At 39.8% G+C, this 25,740-nt stretch overlaps 1 protein-coding gene across 1 annotated transcript in view; it reads right to left on the bottom strand.

Moving 5' to 3' along the window:
- Window positions 1–25,740, bottom strand: part of LOC112108245 (adhesion G-protein coupled receptor G2) — a 92,846-nt gene that overhangs the window by 47,682 nt on the left and 19,424 nt on the right. Inside the window, exons 3-9 of the mRNA XM_029911113.1 lie at window positions 24,592–25,194; window positions 7,530–7,583; window positions 5,447–5,479; window positions 1,195–1,239; window positions 1,070–1,096; window positions 769–807; window positions 230–271 (exon numbers count right to left, since the gene is read on the bottom strand). Coding sequence (XP_029766973.1) covers window positions 230–271; window positions 769–807; window positions 1,070–1,096; window positions 1,195–1,239; window positions 5,447–5,479; window positions 7,530–7,583; window positions 24,592–25,194 — 843 coding nt within the window. The remainder of the gene's footprint in view (window positions 1–229; window positions 272–768; window positions 808–1,069; window positions 1,097–1,194; window positions 1,240–5,446; window positions 5,480–7,529; window positions 7,584–24,591; window positions 25,195–25,740) is intronic.

The following is a 25,740-nucleotide window of genomic DNA, read 5'->3' on the forward strand; positions in this document are numbered from 1 at the left end:
CGTCAGCAGGTAAATAAAACTGGCCCGGCCCGCCAGGGTGCTTACCCTGGCGAGCAGCGTGCCGAATGTTGCTGACCCCTGATATACACAATGAAATCATATGAACTCAACCCACAGTAAGACTGATTGCTAATGCGAAATACAATAGTAAAAAAATAATATTCAAAATATTAGAACATAGACTCCCACAGCTCATAAACCATGCTTATATATATATATAAAGCCTTACCTACTGTTGTGGAGAAGTTAAATTCAGGGATATTAGTAGTTTCTGTAGAAAAAATCAATTATTTAAATATAAAAATTTCTGATAACAAGCCTATATAATACTGGTCACTTAAATGAGCTGCCAGGTCTCTTTCCCATTTTTATTTCAGACTCTCCTCCTGTTTGCACTAGCATTAATCCATAATAACTTCTTATAAAAGATGATTGAGTTACTTCAGAATCAAACTTTTGCAAGTAAAAGGAGAATTAGCTCATCTGTCTCTAAGTTCAGAGATCAGGAGAGTGGGTAAATTATGCCCCTCTTGTCTGGAACATTACTGACAAAATTTAAACTATGAAATGTGTGCCCATATACCACAGTAGTGGACACAATACAAATGTGAATAATGAATGTGTTGGATATTTAATAATAATTCAAAAATATTTTAAGTAGTTTTAGCAAGCTCACTGAATTCGCTTTTCAAACAGAACCAATATCCCTAAATATTTTCTAACATACAAATGAAAATAAAAAAAACCTCCATAAAAAGAAGCATGTACCTGTATGGTTTGGCTTTGGCAACACACTTAAAGTCCTGGCTGAAAGGGAAAGGAGTATATTTTGGATAACTGTAAAATATCAATTTAACAGTTTTTTTTAAAAACTCAGCCAATGCAACATTAACTGTGCCGTGGCTAAACAGCCAGTATAATGAACCTTTTTTTCAAAGTTGGCCAAATTTAGCCCTGGTTTAAACAAGCACAAACCTACTGAACACAGTGGAGTTTTGTCTGCTTACACCGCATCTGAATTTGGCCTTAATTCTACAGTTTTTACTTGTGTAATACATATAATTCTCACCTGCAGTGCTTGTATCTGAACTTGTAGCTGAAAAATACCAGAATATAAAAAATTATAAAAATGACAAAATAAAAAGTAAAACTTAAGCTAAATAGATCTAGATATGAGAAATATTAATTTCTTGCCTGAAGCATTAATGGGGTAGGTGATAAAAGTAACAATAGAGGATTCTGCTGGGAAAAAAAGAAAAGAAAATAGACAAACATAAAGTTAGTGCTTTATTCATTTATTTTTTTCTAAGAATGTCAGGGCCAGAGTTTCAAACTCTCAAGACCAGTAAATGGGGGCAGAATTTCAAAAAGCTAAACCTACAATTTAAGCACCTAAAAAAAGGTAGCCAGGTTTTTAAAAATACTGAGTATAGATTGAGAACAATGGGTGTTGAATCTTGAAAATCTGAATGAGTTACTGAATGGGAGATGCTGGTAACTGAGTTCTTTTGAAAATTTTGCCCTTGATGTTTTTAATACTCATGAAAGACAGAGATTAGTCTGGTACTGTCTGGCCAGTAGCAATGAACTTCTCACCTTTCTTCTGTTTCAACTCAACCTTGAGCTGTGACAGCCCTGCTAGTCTAGTCCTGTGACTTTGCTGAGCAAAGATCATCAATTTTATTGAAATATAGAAAACTGTAAGTAATATGAATTATCTATTTTGTTTCAAATTAGCTGGTTTTGCTAAAAATGAAAAAGGATGTAAAAATGTTTCAACTACATACATGAAACAAAAGAAAATTGTATCAATACAAGCAGGAACAAAGAAATGCAGGGGAAAAATCGGGAATGTATGCAGCAACTTATTCTTCAATGCACACAGTTAAAATGTCTTTCCCCACATTGCAATACAAGAGTAAATAGTGTTCAAAGGGCAATGTAGCTCAGAGAACAATGTAGCTCAGGTACAACTTGTGATATCTCAATGACTACTTTGAAGGGTTCTACACAACTGCTTGTCAAAGTGTCAGTAGACACCAGTACTATGATTTTTTCTGAAGGGCTTCCTAACAAGGTGATTTGTCATCACAGAAACAAACCTGATTCCCATCTATTGAACTGTAATACCACTTAGTGGGAAGACCCATGAAACTACTATAAGATCTATTACAGAACTATTAACAAATTCAACCTCAAAGCCTGGTGGGGGTATACCACAGAGTGGAGAGCATGCTTGAAATTTGCAAGTCAGATTCTATGGCATGTATACATTAATATACATTCTATTTGACTGATTTTTCTTTTAATTTAAAAAGAAAAAAAACCTCTACAGTTCTTTCCTATCAGTTGGAGATAAAACCAGTGAGTCATGATACTTCTACTTGAATTATGGCCAAAAAAATTCTCACTCTATTACTCATGGCTTTTAACTATGAATTACAGGTCTGAGTCAGGTTTTTTTGGCATTGTAACCTGAAATTCAAGGAAGAAAAGGAAATGCCCCTCAATGCTAACAATAAAATGCACATACTCTGTTTATAAGAGTCATCTCAACACAATCACAAAGAAAACTTGTTTTGCTCTATATTTGTCCCTGATTAACTCTCAATGGGCAGGAATTCTCAGACATTTTTATTCTCTTAATAGAGAGATTCTTGGCCACTGTTTAGTCTATTTCCCATCCTAGGCATTCTTGGCTTGAATCTCCCTTTACATGTGTAAAACTACAATGAAGACGTAGAGTTAAAATAGATGTAATTGGGAGGAAAATCAGGCCCTATATCATCTACATTTAAGGATTACGAAAGAGAGGAAAAACATATATATTTTCTAAGACAAATTAAGAAATGCAAAAAAAATTGTATGCAAAAATGATCATGAGTCTGTTTGGTTTAACTCGGGCAACTCACTTAACATTCTGGAAGGGAAGTTTTGTTTTGTTTTAATAGAATATTAATTTAATATTACAACAAATGCACTTTCCCAGGCATCTTTGGTACCTTATTTCAAGTGCAGATACTTCATGCTAGGTAAAAAAAATTTCTATGGATGATTACAGTAATTTCATAATATGTCATTTCTATAAAATATAATTTTGTACACTAAATGGGAATTGTTCTGCAATTTGCTGGAAAGGGCAGAATATATCCTTATGCATTAAACTGTTGTTACAAAATGGGTCAAATATTCTTTTTAGATGTTATATTCTGCTAATTTCTGAGGAAGCTAATCCGACACCTGTACCTAAAGCCACACTTCCACCTTTGCTTCTCTCCTCAAACAAAGTTTCTTCTAATGTCATCTGGCAATGGAGCACAACCCAAAATACAATAATTCCATAACTTGGGATGGCATATATTTTGTTCCCCATTTTACCTAAAGTATTATTTACAGTATAGAGCCACCTCCATAAAAACAGTCTTTGTTTCTTCAGCTTCTAATATGACTCCTCTAACCAGTGTCAAAAATCTCTGGCATTTATTATCCTCTGGTAAAGTAAAAAAAAGAGGCCCAACCCACATTACAAAACATTAGAGAGACAAGGTGGGTGAGGCAATATCTTTGACTGGACCACCTTCTGCTAGTGAGAGAGACAAACTTTTGAATTACACAGAGCATTTCTTCAGGTCTCAAAACATGACAGACATCTGTAAATGATCGAGCGATGTCAAACTAATAGCTTCAGTATATGCAAAAGGCATCTCTCACTGTCAACCAGCTAGGGTAGGTTCTATTAATTACAAGTGTGACTATGGTGAGATTATTTTTACAGTTGTTTGGTACTTGGAAGAATTGTGTGTTGCCAGCCATGGTAAGTGAAGTCTTCCCTTTATTCCCTTTATTCTCAGAACAGATACACTGCTACATTTGTGGGACCACCAGCAGGTGAGCAGAGATGGACTAAGGTTTCCTGGGGCCCTGTGCCACAGCAAGAGGGGGGGGGGCCCTCCCCACCCCTTCCACCTTCAGCCCTACACATGGCCCCACCCCTTTCTGTCCTTTCCCTGGGGCCCACCCCTGTTCCACTCAGGGTCCCCTCCATTCCACCCCCCCACAACCTGTTTGCTACTTTCTGCCCCCCTCACTGCGGCCCCAAGACCAGAAAAGCTCTGTCCCCCTGCCACAGCCCCAGACCACAGCAGGGAGTCAAAGCTCCCCCAGCCCTGAGGCCATGACCAATAGCGAGAACTTCTCCAGTCCTAGGGCTGCAGCGGGGGTCTCAGTGCTGGGGTTTTTCCCGCTGCCCCCTGGCTTCTGCCAGGGTCAGGGAATCAGGGAATGCTAGGGGGTTCTTCCACTGCCCTCAGGCGTCTGCCGGGGAGTGGGGTCGGGGGCTTTCCCCTCCCTGCCTGCCTGGTGGCCGGTTCCGGGACCCCCAATTGGCTAGGGCCCCTGGGCACAGGCCCCATAGGCTCAGTTGCTAATCCGCCACTGCAAGTGAGACAGGCTTGTTCAATCTCTTTACCAGTTCAATCCTTGGCCTACACTGATGCTGCCAAGAAGGATGTCAATCACAGCAAACTGAAGTGATGTTTATGATCTATTTGATTGTCAGAAAGAAGTCACATAGGCCAGGGCATGGCAGTCACATCATAGAATCATAGACTATCAGGGTTGGAAGGGACCTCAGGAGGTCATCTAGTCCAACCCCCTGCTCAAAGCAGGACCAATCCCCAGATAGATTTTTGCCCCAGATCCCTAAATGGCCCCCTCAAGGATTGAACTCACAATCCTGGGTTTAGCAGGCCAATGCTCAAACCACTGAGCTATCCCTCCCCTCCATGACATGATAATGTCCTTTTAACATTACTCATGTAGGTCAGATCGGAACCAGGGATCTAGAGGTGAAAGGCTCTTTATTATTTTTCCATCCGTTCTAAACTGTCCATTCCATCTTTCCTATGATGAATTATGTTCCTAAGTCACTCAGAGTATGTTTACACCACATCTGGGAGCAAACCTCCCAGTTCAGGTCTACAGACTCATGTTAGAACCCTAAAAATAGCTGTGTAGACATTCCTTTGACATTGTGACTTGGGCTGGAGCCCAGGTTATTTTTAGCTCACTAGAGCTAGCCCCGCTAGCACAAATCTATGCTAGCTTCCAAATGCAGTGTGGACATTACTCAGGAGCTTTTAAAAAGCGAATCCTTCATTCTCACATCGCCAAATTACAATGTAATCATAACTACGGAATTGCTAAATTGCTGCTAGCAAAGTGAGGTCCTGGTCCTTGACCCAGGCTCCTAATGCTATGGTAATACAAATAATAAATAAAATAACAACAAAATATTTTGAGGTTTTGAAAAAATGTCCTAAGGCAAAATTCAGCACTGGTTAAAAATGCACAAAACCTCACTGAACATAATGGAGTTTTGTCTGCTTACATCAGGTCTGAATTTGTCCCCAATTCTACGGTTCATAGTGGGTAGAATAATTCTCACCTGAAGTGCTTGTCTTTTCTAATGAAGTTGCATCTGTGAAAGAAATATAACAATAATAATAAACAATAATAAAAAAATAAAATAAAAAGGCAAAATTTAGGGTAGATATATCTAGATATCAGATATGTTAATAAAATCTTGCCCGAAGCATTGATAGAGTAAGTGATAAAAGTACCAATAGCTGATTCTGCCAAAGGGGAAGAAGGTTGGGGAAGAGGCTTAAAATTAGTGCTTTCATTTTTTTGTAAGAATCTGGGACCAGATTTTCAATTGCTCATCACCTATAACTCAGGACAGAATACAAGAGCTCAAGATCCAATTTAAGTACCTAGAAATAGCCACATTTTCAAAAATATTCAGTACCCAGCAGCTGACATTCAGAACAATAGATGTTGAGCACTTTTAAACACCTGGCCTCTGATTAAGTGCCTGAATTGAAGTTATTAGTAGCTGAGCTCTTTTGATAATTTTGTCCTTGGTTTTGTTTACTACTCATAAAAGAGAGAGATGAGTCTGGCCAGTAGCAATTAATTTCCCCACCACTATTTTATTGCAGAATACGGCCCTGCCAGTATAGCCGTGTGACAATTTTGAAAAAAAGATTCCCAGTGATACTGGATTGTGGCAAACTATACGTAATATGGATTGTTTATTGTACCTTAAATTAGCTGTGTTTGATAACAAATGAAAAAGGATGTTAATAAATACTTCAGCTATATACATGAAACAAAATAAAATTATATTAATACAAGCCATGAAACAGAAATGCAGAAATGTTTTTTTTTTTAAATCAGGGATGTATGCAAAAGCTTATTCATGAACACACACATTTTAAAAGTATTTCCACACAATATAGTGTAGAAGTAAATAGTGTTCGGAGGGCAGCCTAGCTCAGCTGCACCATGTGACACCTCAGTGACAACTTCGAAGGGCTCTATACAACAACTGCTTGTCAATCTGTCAGAAAAGACCAGTACTATGTTTTCCAAAGTGTTGCTAAGAAGGCAATTGTCATCAAAGAAACAAACATGATAAATGTACTAAAAAATAACGATTACATCAGTTAAGAGAGAATTGCACACAAGGCATAAGCAACCTATTTCATGATGCAAAGGAGGAAAAAAAGCTTCTGATTCATAGGTTAGATTATTTTGGAAATAAATTTATTTTGGCCTACCATCTTACAAAATCACTTGTACAGTACACCGCTACTCCTTGCTCATGGGATTAACAGCTAGGCACAAACTATAAGGATTCTGATGGACTATTATGATTACAATTAATTTTATAGAACAATTGAGGAACTCAAAAGCAGGGATTAGAACTGGTGTACGTTGCTAATAGATATTGTCCAGCTGGCAGTGGGACAGGGGATATTCTGTGAGCAACCAATAAATGATGCATTCGTATGGAAATTGCACCTTGGCCTTAGCTACAGCATTTTGTTTAGCATGGGCATTCAATTGATTGGAAATGTGGCAGATGGGGACCAGTTCTGCACAGCAAGGCTGTCTTTTGTAATAAAAATGCATATGTATATAAAATTATTTCTATTTAAAAAGTAACAGATGCCAAAAATGTTTCAATAAAGTGTTAAACATTAAATAGCTAGCTGTGTGCTTGTGTATCAATTTTGTCCACCCACATTCTGCTATAAATAATATTTTTATGGATGATGTTTATCCCCTGAACAACTTGAAATGTGTTTTTGGTATTTCTACCAGCTGTGTTTGTGTGGTGGGAGGTGGGAGGAAATCTCCATGTTGTCTTCACCTTCCCTTCCATCCCCCACAAATTATTCACTATTTAGTGGGCTGTCAAAGGCTATTGGCCAGGCAACTTGCCAATCATTCCATTCCTGAGAGAGTTACTGCTAAACTGGAGTGATTCCACTAAGAATAGAAGAGTTTGTCTAGATGGTACATACAATTTTATTCTTATGAAAAAATAAAACTAGACTGATGAAATATAGGAACTTATTTACACAGTAGCTTCTTTGCATTACTTTAATTATCATGAGGCAGACACTTATCTGCCATGAATTTGCAATAAATCAGAATGTTACAGTTAGTGATTTGCTTACCAGATATGGTTTCTGAAGATTTTTCAACTGATGATCTGGAAGTTACATCATTTGCTGTAGAGAAAAAAAATTAACACAGTTTGTTAGGTGAAGCTGAATCTATTATATTATGTCTAATGTAACCATCTTTATTGGTCTTCCATTCAATAGTGTTAACTGGGAGTATTCACCAGTAGAGGGCAATACCTAACTGCTAAAAGGACTTTAGCAGAACCTCTCTGGCTTCAAGAGAAGAGAGAGATACAAAATCTCTTTTGGAATACCAACACAATCCTCAGTAATATAGAGGGATCACTCTGAGACTCACATACTAATAAAGAGAGTCTCTTTTCTATGGAAATTAGACAATTTGTATTACAAAATGTAAAGAAACCTGAGTTCATTTTTGCTGGACATGATATGTTGAGCTAAACTAAAAACATTAATTCTGAAATACATCTTGATGAAAAATATCCTAAGAGATATTAAACCATCCATGTATGTTTTATGGCAGTTTCCCCCCACATTGCTTGCTAGTGTTAGCTAATATTCTGTCCTATTGGTAAAGAAAAGGATTTTCTCAAGGAAAAAATCCAACATAAGGGCCAAATCACTTTAGTCTCATAAATACAGTAATCCTATTGAAGTCAAACTGACTTCAGTGGAGACATTGATTTAACTGAAGTTACACCAGGGATCAATTTTGTCTGTAGGACTATCTGAGTGAGACAATCAGTATTTGGCCCCCAAGTTGGAGGCCATGAAAAGGGGCATGGTGAAAATTGCCTTGTAAGCCAAATTGTTATGATTCAGTATGAAGTATGAAGATCTATTTATTTACACTAAAATCAAGTAGCCACAATGTTCCTGAGTGCAAAAAAGCAGATTTTAAGTCCTATAGAGGATAGAATCAAAGTCAAGTTACAGTATTTAATCCCATAAGAAGTGTGTTCTAGAACTTTGTGTTCTAGAGTTGTTCTGTGGAAATGTTTGGGTTTTTAAATATTATTGTGATTAGGCATTATGCCATCTATAAAACTCTTTCTAACTCCACATTGGTCTTTATGGAGGTTCTTTAAGATGTAATATTATTTAAGTAATATGTATAATTAACTTTGTGGAAATAATAGTGATGAGATGCTAAACAAAACAGCTGCTTGTGAAGGTGAATTGGATACTATATAAAATATCTTCTTCTGCTTATCCCATCAACTGGGGTTGCCTCCATGCAAGCATCCACCATCTTCATCTGTCCAAGGCAGCACTAAAATTCACCTGCTTTCCATCTTCTTTGATGCAATCCAACCATTGCTTCCTTGGCTTTCCTCAGGGTCTCTTTCTACCACCCTCACCTGCCATGCTATTTTCACCAGGTCCCCTTCATTCATCCTCTGCCTGTGTCCAAACCAGTGAAGTCACACTTCCTGGATTTTGTCAGCCACATCATGGATTTTGACTTCCATCCTAATACTTTCATTTTGAAATGTGTCTCTTCGTGTAACTCCTCTTATGGTGCAAAGACATCTAATCTCAAAACAACTATAGGTGTTGAACCTATGATCTGTTTATCGTCTATGCTTCTGCATCATAAACATTGCAGGGTGCAACATTGTTCCATACGGTTAGGCTTTTAGTCTCAGTGGCATATGCTTATCATATACAAACCTGGAGATGTTATTCCACACACTCCCCACTCATGTTCAAACTCATCATCTTCCATGACCCAGTTGTTAAAGCACTTGAACTAGTCAGTCTACTCGTTAATCTCTATGTTCATTTCCCTGAGGCACCTCAAATGACCCACAGGTCCTCAGTATTATTCATGTTCATTTTCATGTCGTGCCAGTTTAGATGGTCATACGACTGGCTTGCTATTTCTACTAGGTCTTCTTTGTGGGTGCCCTTCTTGCTGTGTCATCTGCATATAGCAGCTTCTCCCCTTTTCCCATTGGGATCTTCCTGCTTATATAGTCCATCAATATGATAAACAGCAGTAGCCTTATAACCAACCACTTTCAAAGGGACTTGTCATTTCAAAAGCTTTTCGGATCACTGTTTTAGGTGATCAGTATAGGGCATTCACCATAGTTATTAAATCCTCTGACACTGCATATTTCCTCAAAACTGGTGTCAGAATTCTTCTGTCTACTTTATTTCCAATCCTACTTTATTGTATGAGTTTCCTACGTTTATAAAAGCCCAGAAGCTGTCCTGTTGGTACTCTAGCTGCTTCTCTATCCCTTGCCTATCTCTACTACAAACACGGGACCTGTAGTTCCTCATCTTTTCCTAAAGCCAAACTGTTCTTGTTCACGGAGGGGTTCCCCATTGCCCTAATCCTAGCATCCAAGATGTGTCCCAGTATCTTCATCTCATGTAACAATAGCTTTATCCCTTGGTAGTTTCCACATTCATGGATGGTTTCCCTCTTCTGGATTGGGACCCAGATAGACTTGCACCAGTCTTTGAGAATTCTCTTGTCTCGCCATGCAGCTTTAACCACTCTGCTCATCCATCTTATGCCTCTCTAACCCAAGACTTTCACCAGGTCCTTTGTCACCACCTTACCGTTTTTCATTTCCTGGGCTGCATTTCTCATCTCTTCTGCTATGTCAAGCTCAGGTACCACATGTTGGCAACTCTGCCCTAAAAGGGTTAGCCTCATTTAAGAGACTCTCAAAGTATTTTTTCCACATCAACTTCACTTGTTCATGTGTTTTCTAGCAGTCTCCCCAATCATCATTTACAAATGGTGTTATAATACCATCCTCCTTCCCTCTGCATCTTATTTTTGCAATGCTATACGTATTTTTGCCAGCCATCTGGAGGTTGTTTACAAGGTTGCCATACAAATCATCTAGGGCACTCTCTTTGACCTTCTTCACTGCCTGCTTGGCAGCTCACTTTGCTTCTTTGTATTATTTTCATTTACTCTCAATGTATTCATTTATTTTTCTTTACATACCATTTTCTTTTTTCAGATTGCTACTTGCATGTCTTTAATCCATCACTACTCCTTTCCTTCCCTGCCTTTTCCTGATCTGTATTGTCCATAAACCTCTTCCACCGCACAATCTCTGTTCTTTTGAGGTGGTTCCACTCCTTTTCAGCCAGACATTTATCCTGTACTGCTTGCACAAACTTCTCTGACGGACTTCCCCTTAACTCCCGTACTTTAATCTTGTTTCTTTTGAGCTTAGTTCCTCCTTGTCCAACACTCTTCTGGAATGTCTGCCACAAGAGGTTTGTGTTCAGTGCTACCGTCTCGTTAGGTATCACTTTGCAGTCCACAACTCAATTCCTCTGAGATTTCCTTATCAACATCATATCAATTTGGCTTTGGTTTCCACCACTGATGTATGTAAACAAATGATTCACTCTCTTTTGGAACCAGGTATGGATTATCATCCATTGGGTGGCAATACAAATGTCTAGTAGCACTTTCCCTTCCTCATTTATAGTGCATAGACTGCATTTCCCTAACACATTTCACAGCACCATCTGTTTCTGGCTGTGTGTGCATTCAGATCTCCCAGCCCCACAGGGGCTGCTGTGTCCACTAGTGCCTGTCAGTCTTGGAGGAGACTTTTCTTCCTCATCACATCCTTGTTGAGGTGCATATGCTAATATCACAAACATGACTCACTCTTTAACTTGGACTCATACAGCCATCAGTCTGTCACTTACTCCAGTAATTTTCAAACACCATCTTCTTCAGCTCTCCTCTAACAAGCACCCTGATTCCGCTATGCCCCCTTTTGTCACCCACATGGAAAAGTTTGCAATCTAAGCCCAACTCCTTTGCTGCGTTCCCTGTCCATTGTCTCCTGTAGACACAGAACATGATACCTCTCCTTACCATCAGCTACTTCCATACCTTTTCAATATAAATTTATAAAATATGTAAATTAATGATTAAGATGGAAACAGTTAAATAAGCATTATTGGAATCAATCTTTGGGGTTTAAGTGGGTGAGAAGGAGAATTATGCTCCAGTGTGCATGCAAGCTCGCACAAAAAGTAAAATCCATCTCCCGCACAGGCTTGCTCCGCACAGGCCCAATCTTGCTAAGTGCTGAGTACCGCTTGCCAAGGTCCTCAGTTCCAATTAAATTAATGGGTATTGACCGTACTAAGCTCCTTAAAGCATCCCGCATCTTGAAATGGTCAGCATCTTGCAAGGTAGGGCTCATGGAACTCACACCTCTTCTGCCCCCTACAATAGTTTTGCTACCATGAAAACAACGATGTGAATGGGGACGTGCTTGGGAGGAGCAAACAGATGAGCAGCAGCAACCCTTTCATATAAAAACAAAATGCTACTTATTCATATTCTCTAGGACTAAGGCCCCCTACTCAGGTCACACCAACAGAAAACCATATGAACAAATTTCTACTTTCACCTCTCCTCCTCATTCAGCCCCCTGTGTGGATTTTTTAGTGTTTATCAGGTCAAGCCCCATTAATCACTGAATACATAAAGAGCCAGTTTTTCCTGAAGTAATAAACAATAAGCCAGTTGCAAATCTGGAGGCACCACATGCAAGGGGAGAGAGCATTTTCTTCTGGATCACAAGCCTGCCTCCACTTCCCCGACAGCAGCGTGGGGAGTATGGGTAGGAATTATTACCGCGAGTGGGGTTTTCTATTTGTCAAAGTGCAGATTTAGGCCCATTGTTAGTATTTTATATTCTAATTTGCCAAATAATCATTAGATGCAAAACCGTTTCTTTGTTGTTCAGGTTTTTGCCATTTCTCAACAGAGTTAAAACAAGCAGATCTTTCTGGATAAACATAAATAATACTTTTTACATTACCAGATTTGTGAATATCAGTTTTAGACTGTGTAAAAAAAATAAAATAAAATCTATGCATTATTCAAACTCTCTTAAAATTTTCAAATCACCTCCCACATTGTTGGACCTAAGTTCTAGACAAAGAAGTAGCCAAAGTTTATTTTAAGAAAGCTAAAAAGTCCAGTCTAAGATTTCCCCATGGCTGACACACACAGTGTTTGATAACAAAATCTGTGCTAGTGCCAAGGAGGTAGGATTTTCCTCTCAGGTTATTAATTTGTGGAGATAGGGAAAGAGAAAATCCTTACATAAATAACTGATGTCATCGTCTCCTCACATCTTTTTCTAGAGTAAAAAAATATAGTCATCTTGAACACCACAATATGAATTTACAATGGTGGATTTTAGTAGAGGCTCTCATCAGCTGTGTGTAGTCTAAAGAGAAAAGAGCGTTCTTTAGACTGGTATGTCTCTCCCTCTGTACAAAAGAAAAAACAGCTTATTTGCAGGAGATTTTTTAAGAGCCAATATCACAAACTGAGTTAAGATGGAGTTATGGTCAATAACATTCCTTATTAAACAACAAAAGCAGTAACTCCTACCCTGTGCTGGTACCACTTCGCACTGCTCCAGCACAAATAGGCCCTAAAGCCACAGTACCCACTCCAGGAGAATTATCTCCATGTGCAAGAACAAGGAGAAGTCTTTCTGAGGTATAAATCAATCTTAGCAGTTTTTACACCACTACCCTCCATACTGCCACTGTATAAGGTTTACCTGGGGGGAATAAGATTCCTTGCACCACAACAGCACCCTGTTCCCATAACGCCCCCTTAAAGAAAATGGTAAACAACATAATTTAGAGCAATTCTGAGTTGTAGGGAAGATAAATTTGTTAATATTGGTGAGGCATTTAGTACAGTAACTCCTCACTTAACGTTGTAGTTATGTTCTTGAAAAATGCGACTTTAAGTGAAACGATGTTAAGCGAATCCAATTTCCCCATAAGAATTAATGTAAATGGCGGGGGGGTTAGGTTCCAGGGAAATTTTTTTTTGCCAGACAAAAGACATTATATACATTTTAAACAATTTTTAACAAACAATTTAATACAGGTATAAGTTTTAAACAATTTAAAAGAAACAATTTAATACTACAATCATCACTGCTGAGTATGAAGCTTGGTTGAGGTTGTGGAGTCAGAGAGTGGAAGAGGATGGATTGTCCGGCTGCTCCTCTTGCTGTTCTTGCAAGCACAGGCACTGACTTTGCCGGGGGCAGGGGGCTCAACCCTCGGCCCATCCACTCCACCCCTTCCCCCAGCCCCCACCCTTGACCCACCTCTTCTCCCCCGCACCTCCTCCCCCTTTACTTCGCATGCTGCGTCCTCACTCCTTCCCCTTCCCTCCCCTCCCTTCTGAACGCTGCAAGCCAGCTGATTGACACGGGCAGAAGGCAGGGGAGGGAGGGGGGAGGCGCGCCGAGTCTTTGCTCCTCCCCCCTCCCTCCTGCCCGGGACAATCAGCTGGCTTGCGGTGTTCAGGAGGCAGGGGAGGGAGGGGGAACCTGCACGCCGAGTCCTCACTCCTCCCCACTCCCTCCTGCCTCCTAAACTCCGCAAGCCAGCTTATTGCCGCAGGCAGGAGGCGAGGGGAGGAGGGGGAAGGCGCTGATCTGCGGGGTCTGCCAGCAGGCGGGAGGTGCTGTTGGGAGGAGGGTGGGTGTAGGGAGGCTGCCAGTTGTGGAGAAAGCAGGCAGCCAAACAACGTAATAGTGGAGCATTGCACAACTTTAAATGAGCATGTTCCCTAACTGATCGGCAACGTAACAACAAAACAACGTTAACCGGGACGACTTTAAGTGAGGAGTTACTGTACTTAGCTAAATAGGTAATATTGACACACTAAAGGATTTTGTCTTGTCTTATTTTGCTTCCTATTCATTTTAATTGAAGAATCTGAAGTCATCTTCATAGCTTTAACCTTCCAAGTTTGACTTTCCAAGTCATAATTTTCTTCTAGCTCCACACTAAATTGAAAATTTTCAAATTTCCACTGCAATAGTCTGTATCCAAAAAGAGAACTACACAAAATTTCTGATTTTGAATAGAGCTTGAATAGAACAGCTTATAATACAAGACAGGACTACTTCAGCCACATCACTGTATCCTCTGTTCATGTCATATTTTACAAACTAGCCTGGGGCAGTATTTGGATGGAAGTTTTCCAAGGTACACTTTGGCAACTGAACAGGGAACACAGTCTTCTGTGACTCATATTTGGCCAATGCCACAGAATGGTGTTAGTGAGTTCTGTGTTGTGTAATACTGAAATCTAGCTGATCAAGACTGTACATTATTTAGATATATATATTCTAATGCCTGAAGGGACCAATCTCCCACATAGCATAGACTGCAGAACTTCCCTGAAATAATTTTTGTTTCAGCTAAAGCATATCTTTTAGAAAAAACATCTAATCTTGATTTAAAGTTGACAGTGATGGTGAATCCATTATGACCTTGGGGAAGCTAATTACCCTCACTGTTAAAAATGTACGACTTATTTCCAGTCTGAATTTGTCTAGCCTCAACTTCAAGCCATTTGTTATACTTTTCTGTGCTAGACTGGAGAGCCCAAATATTTGTTCCCCATGTAGATACTTATAGTCTGTAACCAAGACACCCTTAACCATCTCTTTGTTAAGCTAAATTGATTGAGCTCATCACTGTAAGGCTTGTTTTCCAGTCCTTCAATCATTCTCATGGCAGTTCTCTGAACCCTCTCCAACTTATCAACATCTATCTTGAATTGTGCACACCAGAATTGAACACAGTATTTCAGCAGTGGTTACAACAGTGCCAATTACAGAGGTAGTCTAACCTCCCTACTCCTACTCGAGATTCCCCTGTTTATGCACCCAAAGATTGTGTTATACTTTTTGGCCACAGTGTTGCACTGAGATCTCATGTCCTGCTGATTATCCACCATGAACCCCAAGTTTTTTCAGATCACTGCTTCCCGGGATGGAGTCCCCCCATCCTGAAAGGATGGCCTACATTCATTGTTCTTAGATGTATACATTTACATTTGGCCATATTAAAATGCATGTTTGCTTGCACCCAGCTTACCAAGAGATGCAGATTGCTCTACATCACTGACCTGTCCTCTTTATTATTTTCCACTCCCACAATTTTGCGTCATCTGCAAACTTTAACAGTGATGATTTTATGTTGAGATATCAGGTCAGGAGCAGATTAGGGTTTTGAGGGGGCCCTGGGCCAGAGCAAATGGGGGGCCCCTCCTCACCTCTTCTGCCTGTAGTCCCTCCCCCATCCCCTGGTGCTCCTGCCAGGGAGTGGGGTCAGGGCACAGGGGTTTGCCGGGCGGGTAGGCGGAGCAGGGCAAGGCCCTGCGTCCCAAACCCGCTACCCAGCTGGAGCGCCAGGCAGGCAGAGCAAGGCAAACTCCCGCGCCCCGATGCTGCTCCCTGGCTGAAGCGTTGGGTGGGCAGAGCAGAGCAAGCCCCCGCGCCCCAACCCTGCTTCCCAGCAGGAGCGCCGGGTGGGCAGAGCAGGTCAGGGCGTGGGGGGGGGGCATTTTTCTGGAGGCCCCCAATTGGCCGGGGCCCCTGGGCACGGGCTCCATTGGCCCAGTGGCTAATCCACCACTGTATCAGGTGATTGAGAAAAGATGTTAAATAGGGTAGGGCCAAGAAACAATTCCTGAAGGCAGATCCCTACTGTTAGAAGGTCATTTACACTCTCAGGTATATTATGTTAGAAACACAAATATAGATTGGTCTTAGAAAATTAGATCTGATCAAAAAAATTTGTGGTGAAAATCTTTCCACTGAAAAATATATTTTAATCAAAATTGAATTATTTTTGTGGAGAAATGTCAATTCCAACAAAATAATTCTATCTTCCAGCAAGAACTGTCAAAATGAAAATTTTTATTTCAAATAGAAATAAATTGTCATTTTGGTTTTTTGGCTTTGTATTTGTATCTAGTGTTATACTATGACACTACCACTGAGTGGAAATTCCTGCCATGACTGAATCCCAGAAGCTTTGCTCATGAACTAAACTGAACAGCTCTAACACAGAAAGACCAATGCAGATACTATTCTAAATGGTTAAAATAGTCACTCCAGCCATCTATAGATATAAAACAGGTACACTTAACATCATATTAAATGCTCAGATTCATATTTAATCCAATTTTTCTGGTAAAAAGGCAAAGTGCTGCTAACAATGAATAAACTACCACAATTTCTGTCAAAGTAAAACATCCTGTCACACAAGGTAACAATAATGGTGAGGAGTAAAAACCTAACCCTGAAATTCTTCCACACACATACATTCCCATTTACTTCCCATGTAGATTGGATCCTTAGGCGCATATGATATTTTCAGAGTAGTTTTAGTTTTACATCTAGGGCTCATAGTGAGTCTCAGGGTCTATGGTGACTTAAAGGTGGCATTATGGAAGAAAAGATAGGCTACCTGTTGTGATGCTGTATGATTGAATATGACAATGTATATTATTGATATTGTCACTGTTATACAATTGCAACAACTCTTGTACAAAGTATGGCATGTAAGGTGTCAATGGAAAAGTTATGATTTGCTAAGTATGATTATCCTGTTTATATGCAGGTATTATTTTTGTATCTGAAGTTATGAATTTTGGCTATGTACTGGCATTGTACATATGTGTTGTATTGCTGGGGAACACCCACCAAGGAAGATTTACATTAAGGCCAGACAGCCATGTATTGATGTCCCATCAAGGACACTTAGCTCTCACAATGGGCCATAGAAGAAGCTCATTCCCTCCAGATAGCTCTTCCTGTGAATGCCTTGGCAAGAATATGGACAATGGCTACCCCCTGTGAGTCAACAAGCCAGATAAGGACATGCAATATGCTCGTGTGACCCTGGACTCCATCTTAGGCCAGTAACTTTACACAAACAGAGACAGTAAATTTCCAGGCACATGGCAAAGAACATAAAAGGTCCCATAGATATCTCCATTTTGCCTCTTTCCTGTCCTGATTCTCTGGACTGTGGAATTACAACTAAAAGGAGCATTTTGAACTATGGACTGAGGACCTTTCAATCTTTTGGAAGTTACCAGAGAGATTTCACAAGCCAGCAGCCTATTACATCACTGCTACAAACCTTATATAAAGAGTTGGCAATTATTTGTATGTATATGATCTTTTAACTATTAACTATTATGAACTCTCTTCTTCTTTTCTTTTATATTTAGATCTTGAGTTTTAGTTACAAAAGAACTGGCATCAATATGATCATTGGATAAAATCTAGGTTATATATTGACCTGGTGGTGTGGCTGATCTCTTGGGATTAGAAGAACCCTATGTTTGATGAAATTTTCCATAACTACTCATCACAGAGTTCAGTGTCTGGATGGTGAGACAAGGGCCGGAATGCCTAAGGAGACTCCATTTTTTACTTCCTGTTCACCAGTGTGGTGATATATAAGTTTACTTTTGTTACTGGCTTGGTATAATCTAATGATAGAATAACCACAAGTTTGGGGTGAGTCTGCCCCTATTTCTCAGCAGTTTGTCCTGAATTGGACATCCTCAGCTGTGACCTACTGAGGCACGGTGACACTTGTCACTGACTGTTGGGGAAAAATGGATGGGAGACAACCGCAAAGGTGCTTGTTCATCAGGGGCCCATTTCTCTTTGTGACAAATTAGCAGTGAAAATGGCCAGCTAATTCAGACACCCTTGAGAGTTGTACCAGGCAAACATGGGAAAAGTAGGCATAATATCTTTGCCCCTGCTCTGACATTAGATGGCCTTTCAAGATTTCACTGTAAATGCAGAGACTTATCATTTAAACAAACCCCATTTGAGTGCACCTCTGATATAGCCTCGGCGCTGTGGTGAAGCTGATTACCTCATTTTTTCTGGCAGGCTGATTTTCAAAGAGCACTTTGATATCACAAAAGAGAGAGGACAATGAAAAGCAGGAAGAGAAAGAGAAAGGTCAAATTTAAGCTCTTCTAATGGATACAAAGCACAAGCTATGTGAGTCAGCAAACAGGGACACTAAAGTCACAGAATTTTCCCCATGTTTAGTCATCTGGTTGAAACACAAAGGTTTCTATAGGTTTTTAAATTTCTAAATTCAAGAAAAAATAGTAATAGGAATGATAAACTAACTTCTTTTTTTAGCCCCAATCTGGAAAAGGCTCTCTGTCTTGCTTGTTTCATGCCCCTTACATCTCCTCCAGTGTACGGTAATGAATGTAGCAATAAGTCCCAAAGCAATTATTTCCACCCAACTTCTAAAGCACAGTTGAAATCCTCACTTGGGACTCCCCTTCACAAGCTGGGCAGTGGCTGTGACTACACAGTAGCTGCATTCCAAACTTCTGCCCAAGGGCTGGAGTCTCAGACTCCACTCCCACCTCTCACGTATTTGGGGATAATGTCAGAAGAATAAGGGGGTCTCAGAGCCTGGGCTCCAGTCCGAGCCTGAATGTCTACACTGAAATTTTATAGCCATGAGCCAAGTCAACTGACAGGTCTTTTATTGCAGTGTAGCTGTACCTTTCAGGGGTTCCACAGACCCAAGATACTGTTCTGGTTGACAGCTCCAGATTGAACTGTGTGTCAGGCTGAAGATGTTCTCTCCCTTGGGCAATCAAGGGCAGAGAAGGTTTGTATAGACCACTCACCACCTCCAAGTTACCCCGCCACTAATAGACCCTTTGTCCCCACAAACCTACTCCCCTGACCCCTGCAGTAGCTCTAGAGTGATTACTACAATCATAGCGCTGAAGTAAAGAAGAGGGAGAGGGCTGCACAGAGAAGAGGACACCAGGATACAGTCTTGAGGACTGGAGAGAAAAGTCTAGAGGAAGCAAGGTGCCTAAATTGTGTTCATGTAAAAGAATGCAATTAAAATCAACAATTTTTAGGCTCCTAGTGGTAGTGAAAAATAACATATTTTTATGACACTGGTTCTATGAGTGAGCCAGAGACTGTAAAGCCATACTTACTTTCCTCCTTCTGGTTTAAAAAGTATGTATTTAATTTTTTTTAGATTTATAAAAGCCATCCCATGCTCTCTGTGGTCCTTACATAAATAAAAATATACACTACAATAACAATTCTAATATTTACAATTAGTACAAGCATGTTACTGTTTAATATGTAACCTAATGGTTTAATGTTTAAACAGTACATTTCTTCTGATTGTTAAATCATTATTAGAGGTGACCTGTAAATACGCCTTAAAAAAAACTAACTGTAGAGTTGTGCTAAATGTCCCATATAGGAAAACTAATATAGGCTTTCTACATGTATGTAATTTTAAACTCACTATTTTCCCCCTCTTTATATTCAGTGAAGTCACAGATAGCTTTATAACAATTTGTGCCTTCCCCTGCATGCACTATAGTTGTGACATCACTAGTCTAGTCCATGTTAGAGCATCTCACCATACAGAAGCCTATCTGGGACACTGAGCAGATACCACTTCCGTTACAGATTTATTTAAAGTACCCAAATGGGATTATTAAAGGATGGATCTGAGTTTTCAATCTGTGGCACTGCTTCTTTACCAGGCACATGTCACGCTAGTTGTCACTTTTCAGAAATAAGAAAGCTACTAGCAGAGGCCTGAAAAATGTAAACTGAAAAGTACTGGCACATACTTTATGGCCTTGATTCTCCATTGCCTGGCACCTGGTGTAGTTATTGACACCTGTGCAAAGTGTATATGTTGTACCATTTTGATTGTCTGCAATCCAGGAGTCTGTGTGATTTAATCAAAGGCAAGAGTCACATTTATACCCCAGACTTAAAAGTAGTTTGTTGCAAAGCAGTAGTAGACCAGCGGAAGGAAGTAGCTCCTGACATCCTGGTCATGATCTTGGAGGCTATGGAAATTCCCTTGAACCCTAATCCTGCAGACATTTAAGCCTGGGGCTGAGCAGGACTTTCCCTGCAAATGCTGCTGTGGGCCATGCCGGGGTCCAAGCCCTGGAACTGAAAGCAGGGAGCCTGTCTCTCCAATGCTCTCAATGCCCCTGCTCCTGAGCCCAGGCGGCATGGAAGAGAAAACTGCCTCATTCGAATACAGAGGGGACAAGAGACAGACCAGAGGAAAGGACAGATTGGGACAAGAAGCTTGGGGATGGGAAAGACTGAGACAGGAGGCTAGTGGAGGAAGAGGGAAACTAGGACTGGGATTTGGGATGGGAGAGACTGGGATTGACTGGGCAGGAGACTGGGAATGAGAACCAGTGGGGCAGGGGGATGGAGAAGGGGGAATTACACCAATCTGATGGGAAACTGGGGTGCAATGGAATAACTGTGACTGGCTGGACAAAGAGAATGGGACAAGGGCTTGTGGGGGGACACTGAGATTAGACGAGGAGCACGGAGTGGAAACTGGGAGCCATTGGGACTGGAGACTGGAGATATGGGACTGGAGAACATGGGCTGGGGGGCAACAACTAGATGCTAGAGGTGTTAGCTGAAGTGGCAGAGGACTGTGCAGTGGATCTAAAGGTTCCAAGTCTGCTGGCAAGTCATGTGGGTGTCAATATGATGCCAAATGATGGAACAGCCCCTGTGAGTTGACAGGGTGGTATCATCTCAATTTTACAGATGGTGAACTGAGGCATAGAGAGAATAAGGTAAGAAATACCCACTAATTTTGGGAACCCAGTTTGAAGCCCCCAAGAAACGATTTTTGAACTGCCTTACCCATGAAACCATCCTTGCACTTCCTGTAATCCCCTGCCTTATTACAAAAAATTAGGCAGGGGTCCTATAGGCAACATCTTTCTTTATGACACAACTCTGATTCATCCCCAGAGCAGGTCCATCTTCTGCACTGAATGAAACAGGGGACCTGTATTAAAATGGTATGTGATCATATAATTAAAGACTGTATCATAAAGCATGCACATGGGGCGTGGGCATGTTAAGATTGCATTTCCTAACTTCTGAATGCTTGACTTTGCAACATTAATAATGTTCTTTTATCATAGTTTGTGTGTAGTTTTACAACTATATTACAATGGACAGCTAATGCACTATTCTTGTGTACATTTGCATAGATTTCAAGGGAGTGGTTATAATTTTGCAAATAACTGTTACAATGATGGGCTAAAAAGGGGTTTGGGGAGATCCTGGGAGCACCCTGTTAAAATTCTGCCACCAAAATGGAAAGTTAGGATGATTTTCTTGCCTCTGACAAAGGAAACCTCTCTGGATACTGCTAGACCTTCCCTGCCAGAAATGATTTAGTAACGGACCTCAAAAATACTTCTGAAAAACAAGTATTTTGTCTTTGAAATGTACCAGTTGCACCAAATGGCAGATATTTTCTAAAAATATCCCAGGGAAGGAGACCTTCTATAAGGTCTTCGCCTCCACTCCTCCCACCAATAGTAACCCTACACACATACCCCTCCAAATTACACAAGTTGAACACTGTGTTATATTTTCAATATTACTGGTCTAGTGGATAGGGCAGAAGCCACAGACATTATTTATCTTTAGTAAGGCTTTTGGTAGAGTTCCACATGACATTCTCATAAGCAAACTAGAGAAATGTGGTCTAGATTAAATTATGGTGAAGTGGGTGAACAACTGGTTGAAAAGACATACTCAAAGAGTAGTTATCAATGGTTCATTGTCATACTAGGAAGATGTATCTAGTGGGATTCCACAGGGGTCTGTTCTGGTTTTGGTACTATTCGATATTTTCAATAATGACTTGGAAAATGGGGTGGAAAGTCTGCTTATAAAATTTACAGATACCAAGCTGGTAGGGGTTGCAAGCACTTTGGAGGCCAGGATTAGAATTCAAAATGACCTTGAAAAATTGGAGAATTGGTCTGAAATCAATAAGATGAAATTCAGTAAAGACAAGTGCAAAGTACTACACTCAGGAACAAAAAATCAGATGTACAACTACAAAATGGGGAATAACTGGCTAGGCGTAGTACTTTTGAAAAGGATCTGGGGGATATAATGGATCACAGATTGAATATGAGCCAACAGTGTAATGTTACATATTATTTGTCTAAGCAACCAAGTACAGTTTTTCTTTTAAAAGGTACATTATGAGGATTAACAGATTCAAACGTCTCTTCACATAGACCTTTCTCAGCAGAATAGTTGAGGTTACAATCTTACTTCTAATATAACTTTATGATGACTATCATAACAGTTTTCACATGCCCATAGCTGTCTTTTTGGACTGAAGCTTTTTATGCTTGGCCTTCATCTCAAAAGGGAACTTTTGGAAAATTGGAAGAAAATCCAGCCAGACACTTTTCAAATAAGGGAGAGTGAAACATACAGGTCTGTCTCATCTTACGCTGGGGTTACGTTCCGCAGTCAGCGCCTAAAGCGAAAATCGCATATAGTCAAAATTACATTGAGCGTAATGGCGGGCGGAATCACCCGCACTTCAGAAACAGTATTTAAATTGTTATTTTTCTCTCTTTTTTTGTTTTGTTTTTGTTTTTGCCAACCGCATAAAGCTGAAATCGCACATGTTAAATGCGCCTAAGATGTGACAGACCTGTATACACTTTAGATTAGAGGGAAATTTAAGACTTATTTTGCTTATTAATAATTCAAAAATGGCTGAACCAAAAGTTTCCAAATCTGACATATTCTGAAATCTTTCAAGAGGAATGATATCTTTGCTAAATTATGGCTGCCTTCCTGGCCCAACAGGAAAAGGGATTGCTGCTCTCAAGCTGCTGATGAGACACGTGGCATGAGAAAGACTTCAAAAATGCCTTATTGAAACACATATAGCAACCATCACCAAAAATCTTCCCTTAAATTGTATAGCGAACTAGATTAGACATTTTTAGAATCATTACATTCCCCCCCCCCCCCCCCACACACACTCTTCTCCAAACAACTTTTTTTCCTGCTTGGTATTTTTAATATTAGAAACATCAGACTTTCATATCTTCCTCTTTTGCTGGACGAAGTGGGTAGGATCTTGGAAGACATGAAGAGTGATAAGGTGGGTGAAGTAATATCTTTGATTGGACCAACTTCTGTTGGTGAAAGAGATGACCTTTTGAGCTTACACAGAGCTCTGCTTCAGGTCTCAGAGTACCTTTTCCAGACCAGAAGAAGAGTTCTGTATAAGCTTGAAAGCCTGTCTCTTTCACTAACAGAAGTTGGTCCAGTAAAAGATATGACCTCACCCACCTTGTCTCTCTAATATCCCGGGGCCCATATGGCTACAATAACACTGCAAACATGAAGAGTGACGTCACTTCTAGGCTATAACTTGCATCTCACTTACTTTCTCCCCTCCCATTAGCTAAAGCTGGAGAGGACACCAAGACTGATAAAATCTCAGACTAAATTAAGGTATGTATTTTATGTATTTTATGTACAGAAAACGAAAAAGATAAAGTTCGAATAAGTAATATTAACTGTTCTACAATGTGCTTGCTGGGTTAATTCCTTCTTACTGATACATCGTGCAACCCTGCTGAAGTCAAATCCTCATACAACCTCAGGATCAAATGCAAGACTCACCTTTTGACATAGTTTCCCACCCATAACAGGGATGAGGAGAGAGGTAAAGAAAGATCATGCTACCTGATATATAATACTTCTGTAATATGTTCAGATACTACAGTGATGAGCATAGTATAAAAACCTAGATAGACATCAGATAGACAGAACTGAGAAGAAAATATGGTGCATGGTAACTAGCAATTAAAAATACAGGCCAGATCCTCATGTGGTGTAACTTGTCAATATGGCTATAAGTCACACTAGCTGAGGATCTGACACACTTTGTGTGCAAAGCATGGACCTGTTAATGTTACTATTAGCATCCTATCCTTCATTTCCAGTCCTGCATGTGTTTAAATTCATAGAGTTAACATTAAATTAACATAGGCCTGAATCCTGAACTTTTTTCAGGCAGACCCTGCAGCCATTCAGAACCCCACTGAAGTCACTGGGATGCTGTGTGGGTATAAAGGTCTGCTAAAGTGAAGCTGTTTGCAGGACTGGGGACATAATTTTACATTTGACATTATACAAATTGGATAAATGGTAAGGCCTACAAACCTTGACATTGCCTTTTTAAATTTTTAACTGAAAACTAATAATTGGAGAATTTTATGGAGAAAAGAATTAATGACATTAAAACCACTATCAAAAATACAGAGGTTATGTATCTGTGGTCACACCAGCATTAGGCAAAAATATTGTTTTTAATTGTGACATATGGTACTTACCACATGGCAAAGTGTTGCTCTCTTCTAATGTGTGATTATAGACCCAATTTTTCTTTCTCCAGCCTATAATATTACCATCTGTGCAGCCAGATATTTTATTTGCTTCATTCCACATTCTGAACATGTACAGCTCACCAACCATACCCATGGCTGAAGATGTGGCTGATGATTGTGAACAGCCAAGTAAAATCTGCCCATCTGCAATAAGGTCTTCTTTTAACAGTTTTTGGCTTCTTTTTTTTGTTCCATTTATAAATAGTTTCATCTCCTTGTCTTTACTTCTCCACTCTATGCACACTTGGTACCAAGTGTCCACATTAAGTTTCTCCTTTAAGTTTATTTGGGTGCCAAACATCCAAACTGTCAATTTGTCATGATCTCCTGTAAGTCCAAGTTCATAGCTATTTGCAGAAGTGGTGCTACCAGGTCTTTTTCTATTGTATACAAAAGCAGTCCAGGGATTACTAGAAGTCACTAGCTTAAGGTACACACAGACTGTGAATTCTTTCAGGGCAGGCACATGAATTCCTGGTGACAGAGACCAAGCATCTTCACATGCAGTCTTAAAAACAGCTCTGTATTGTCCTAGGAAACCATCCTGAGCTAAATAAAGAAAAGGTAACTTTTAAATACATTCTTTTATAATGACTTTTGCACAGAAATCCCTTACTGTGCCTTGATAATTTACCTTAATGAATAAGCAGAAAGGTCATTGAATTGTCCCTGTTAATAGTGATATCTGAGATTACCAGTTTTTCCCTATACTTAAAATCTGTGTAATAATAATGGTTGGCAAAAAAATGACTTTTCAATGGCTTCTACTGTAATAATACTGCATTTGACATCTTTCATGAGTGTGAAGCACTGGCTCTCAATATATTCATCATCTTTAACTGACACAGGAGCTTGGATTCTCAGTATTTTCCCAAACCAGGAATTAGCAATTAAATGTGCTGTACCAAGCACCAATAAAACTATTGGATACATGCAGATATTTTCAAAGGAAAATATTATTTTAAATGACTTACTAGTTAAGTGAAAAATTGTGTTACATATTAAATACATGTATACTCTTTGTGTTTCCGCACAGATAATCAAGTGCATAATAACTGGCATGTATAAGCAAATGCAAATATTCATTAGTAAGTA

Source organism: Terrapene carolina, unplaced genomic scaffold (genome assembly GCF_002925995.2).
Source record: "Terrapene carolina triunguis isolate 2854851 unplaced genomic scaffold, T_m_triunguis-2.0 Scaffold23, whole genome shotgun sequence".
In the NCBI taxonomy this organism is placed as follows: Eukaryota; Metazoa; Chordata; order Testudines; family Emydidae; genus Terrapene; species Terrapene triunguis.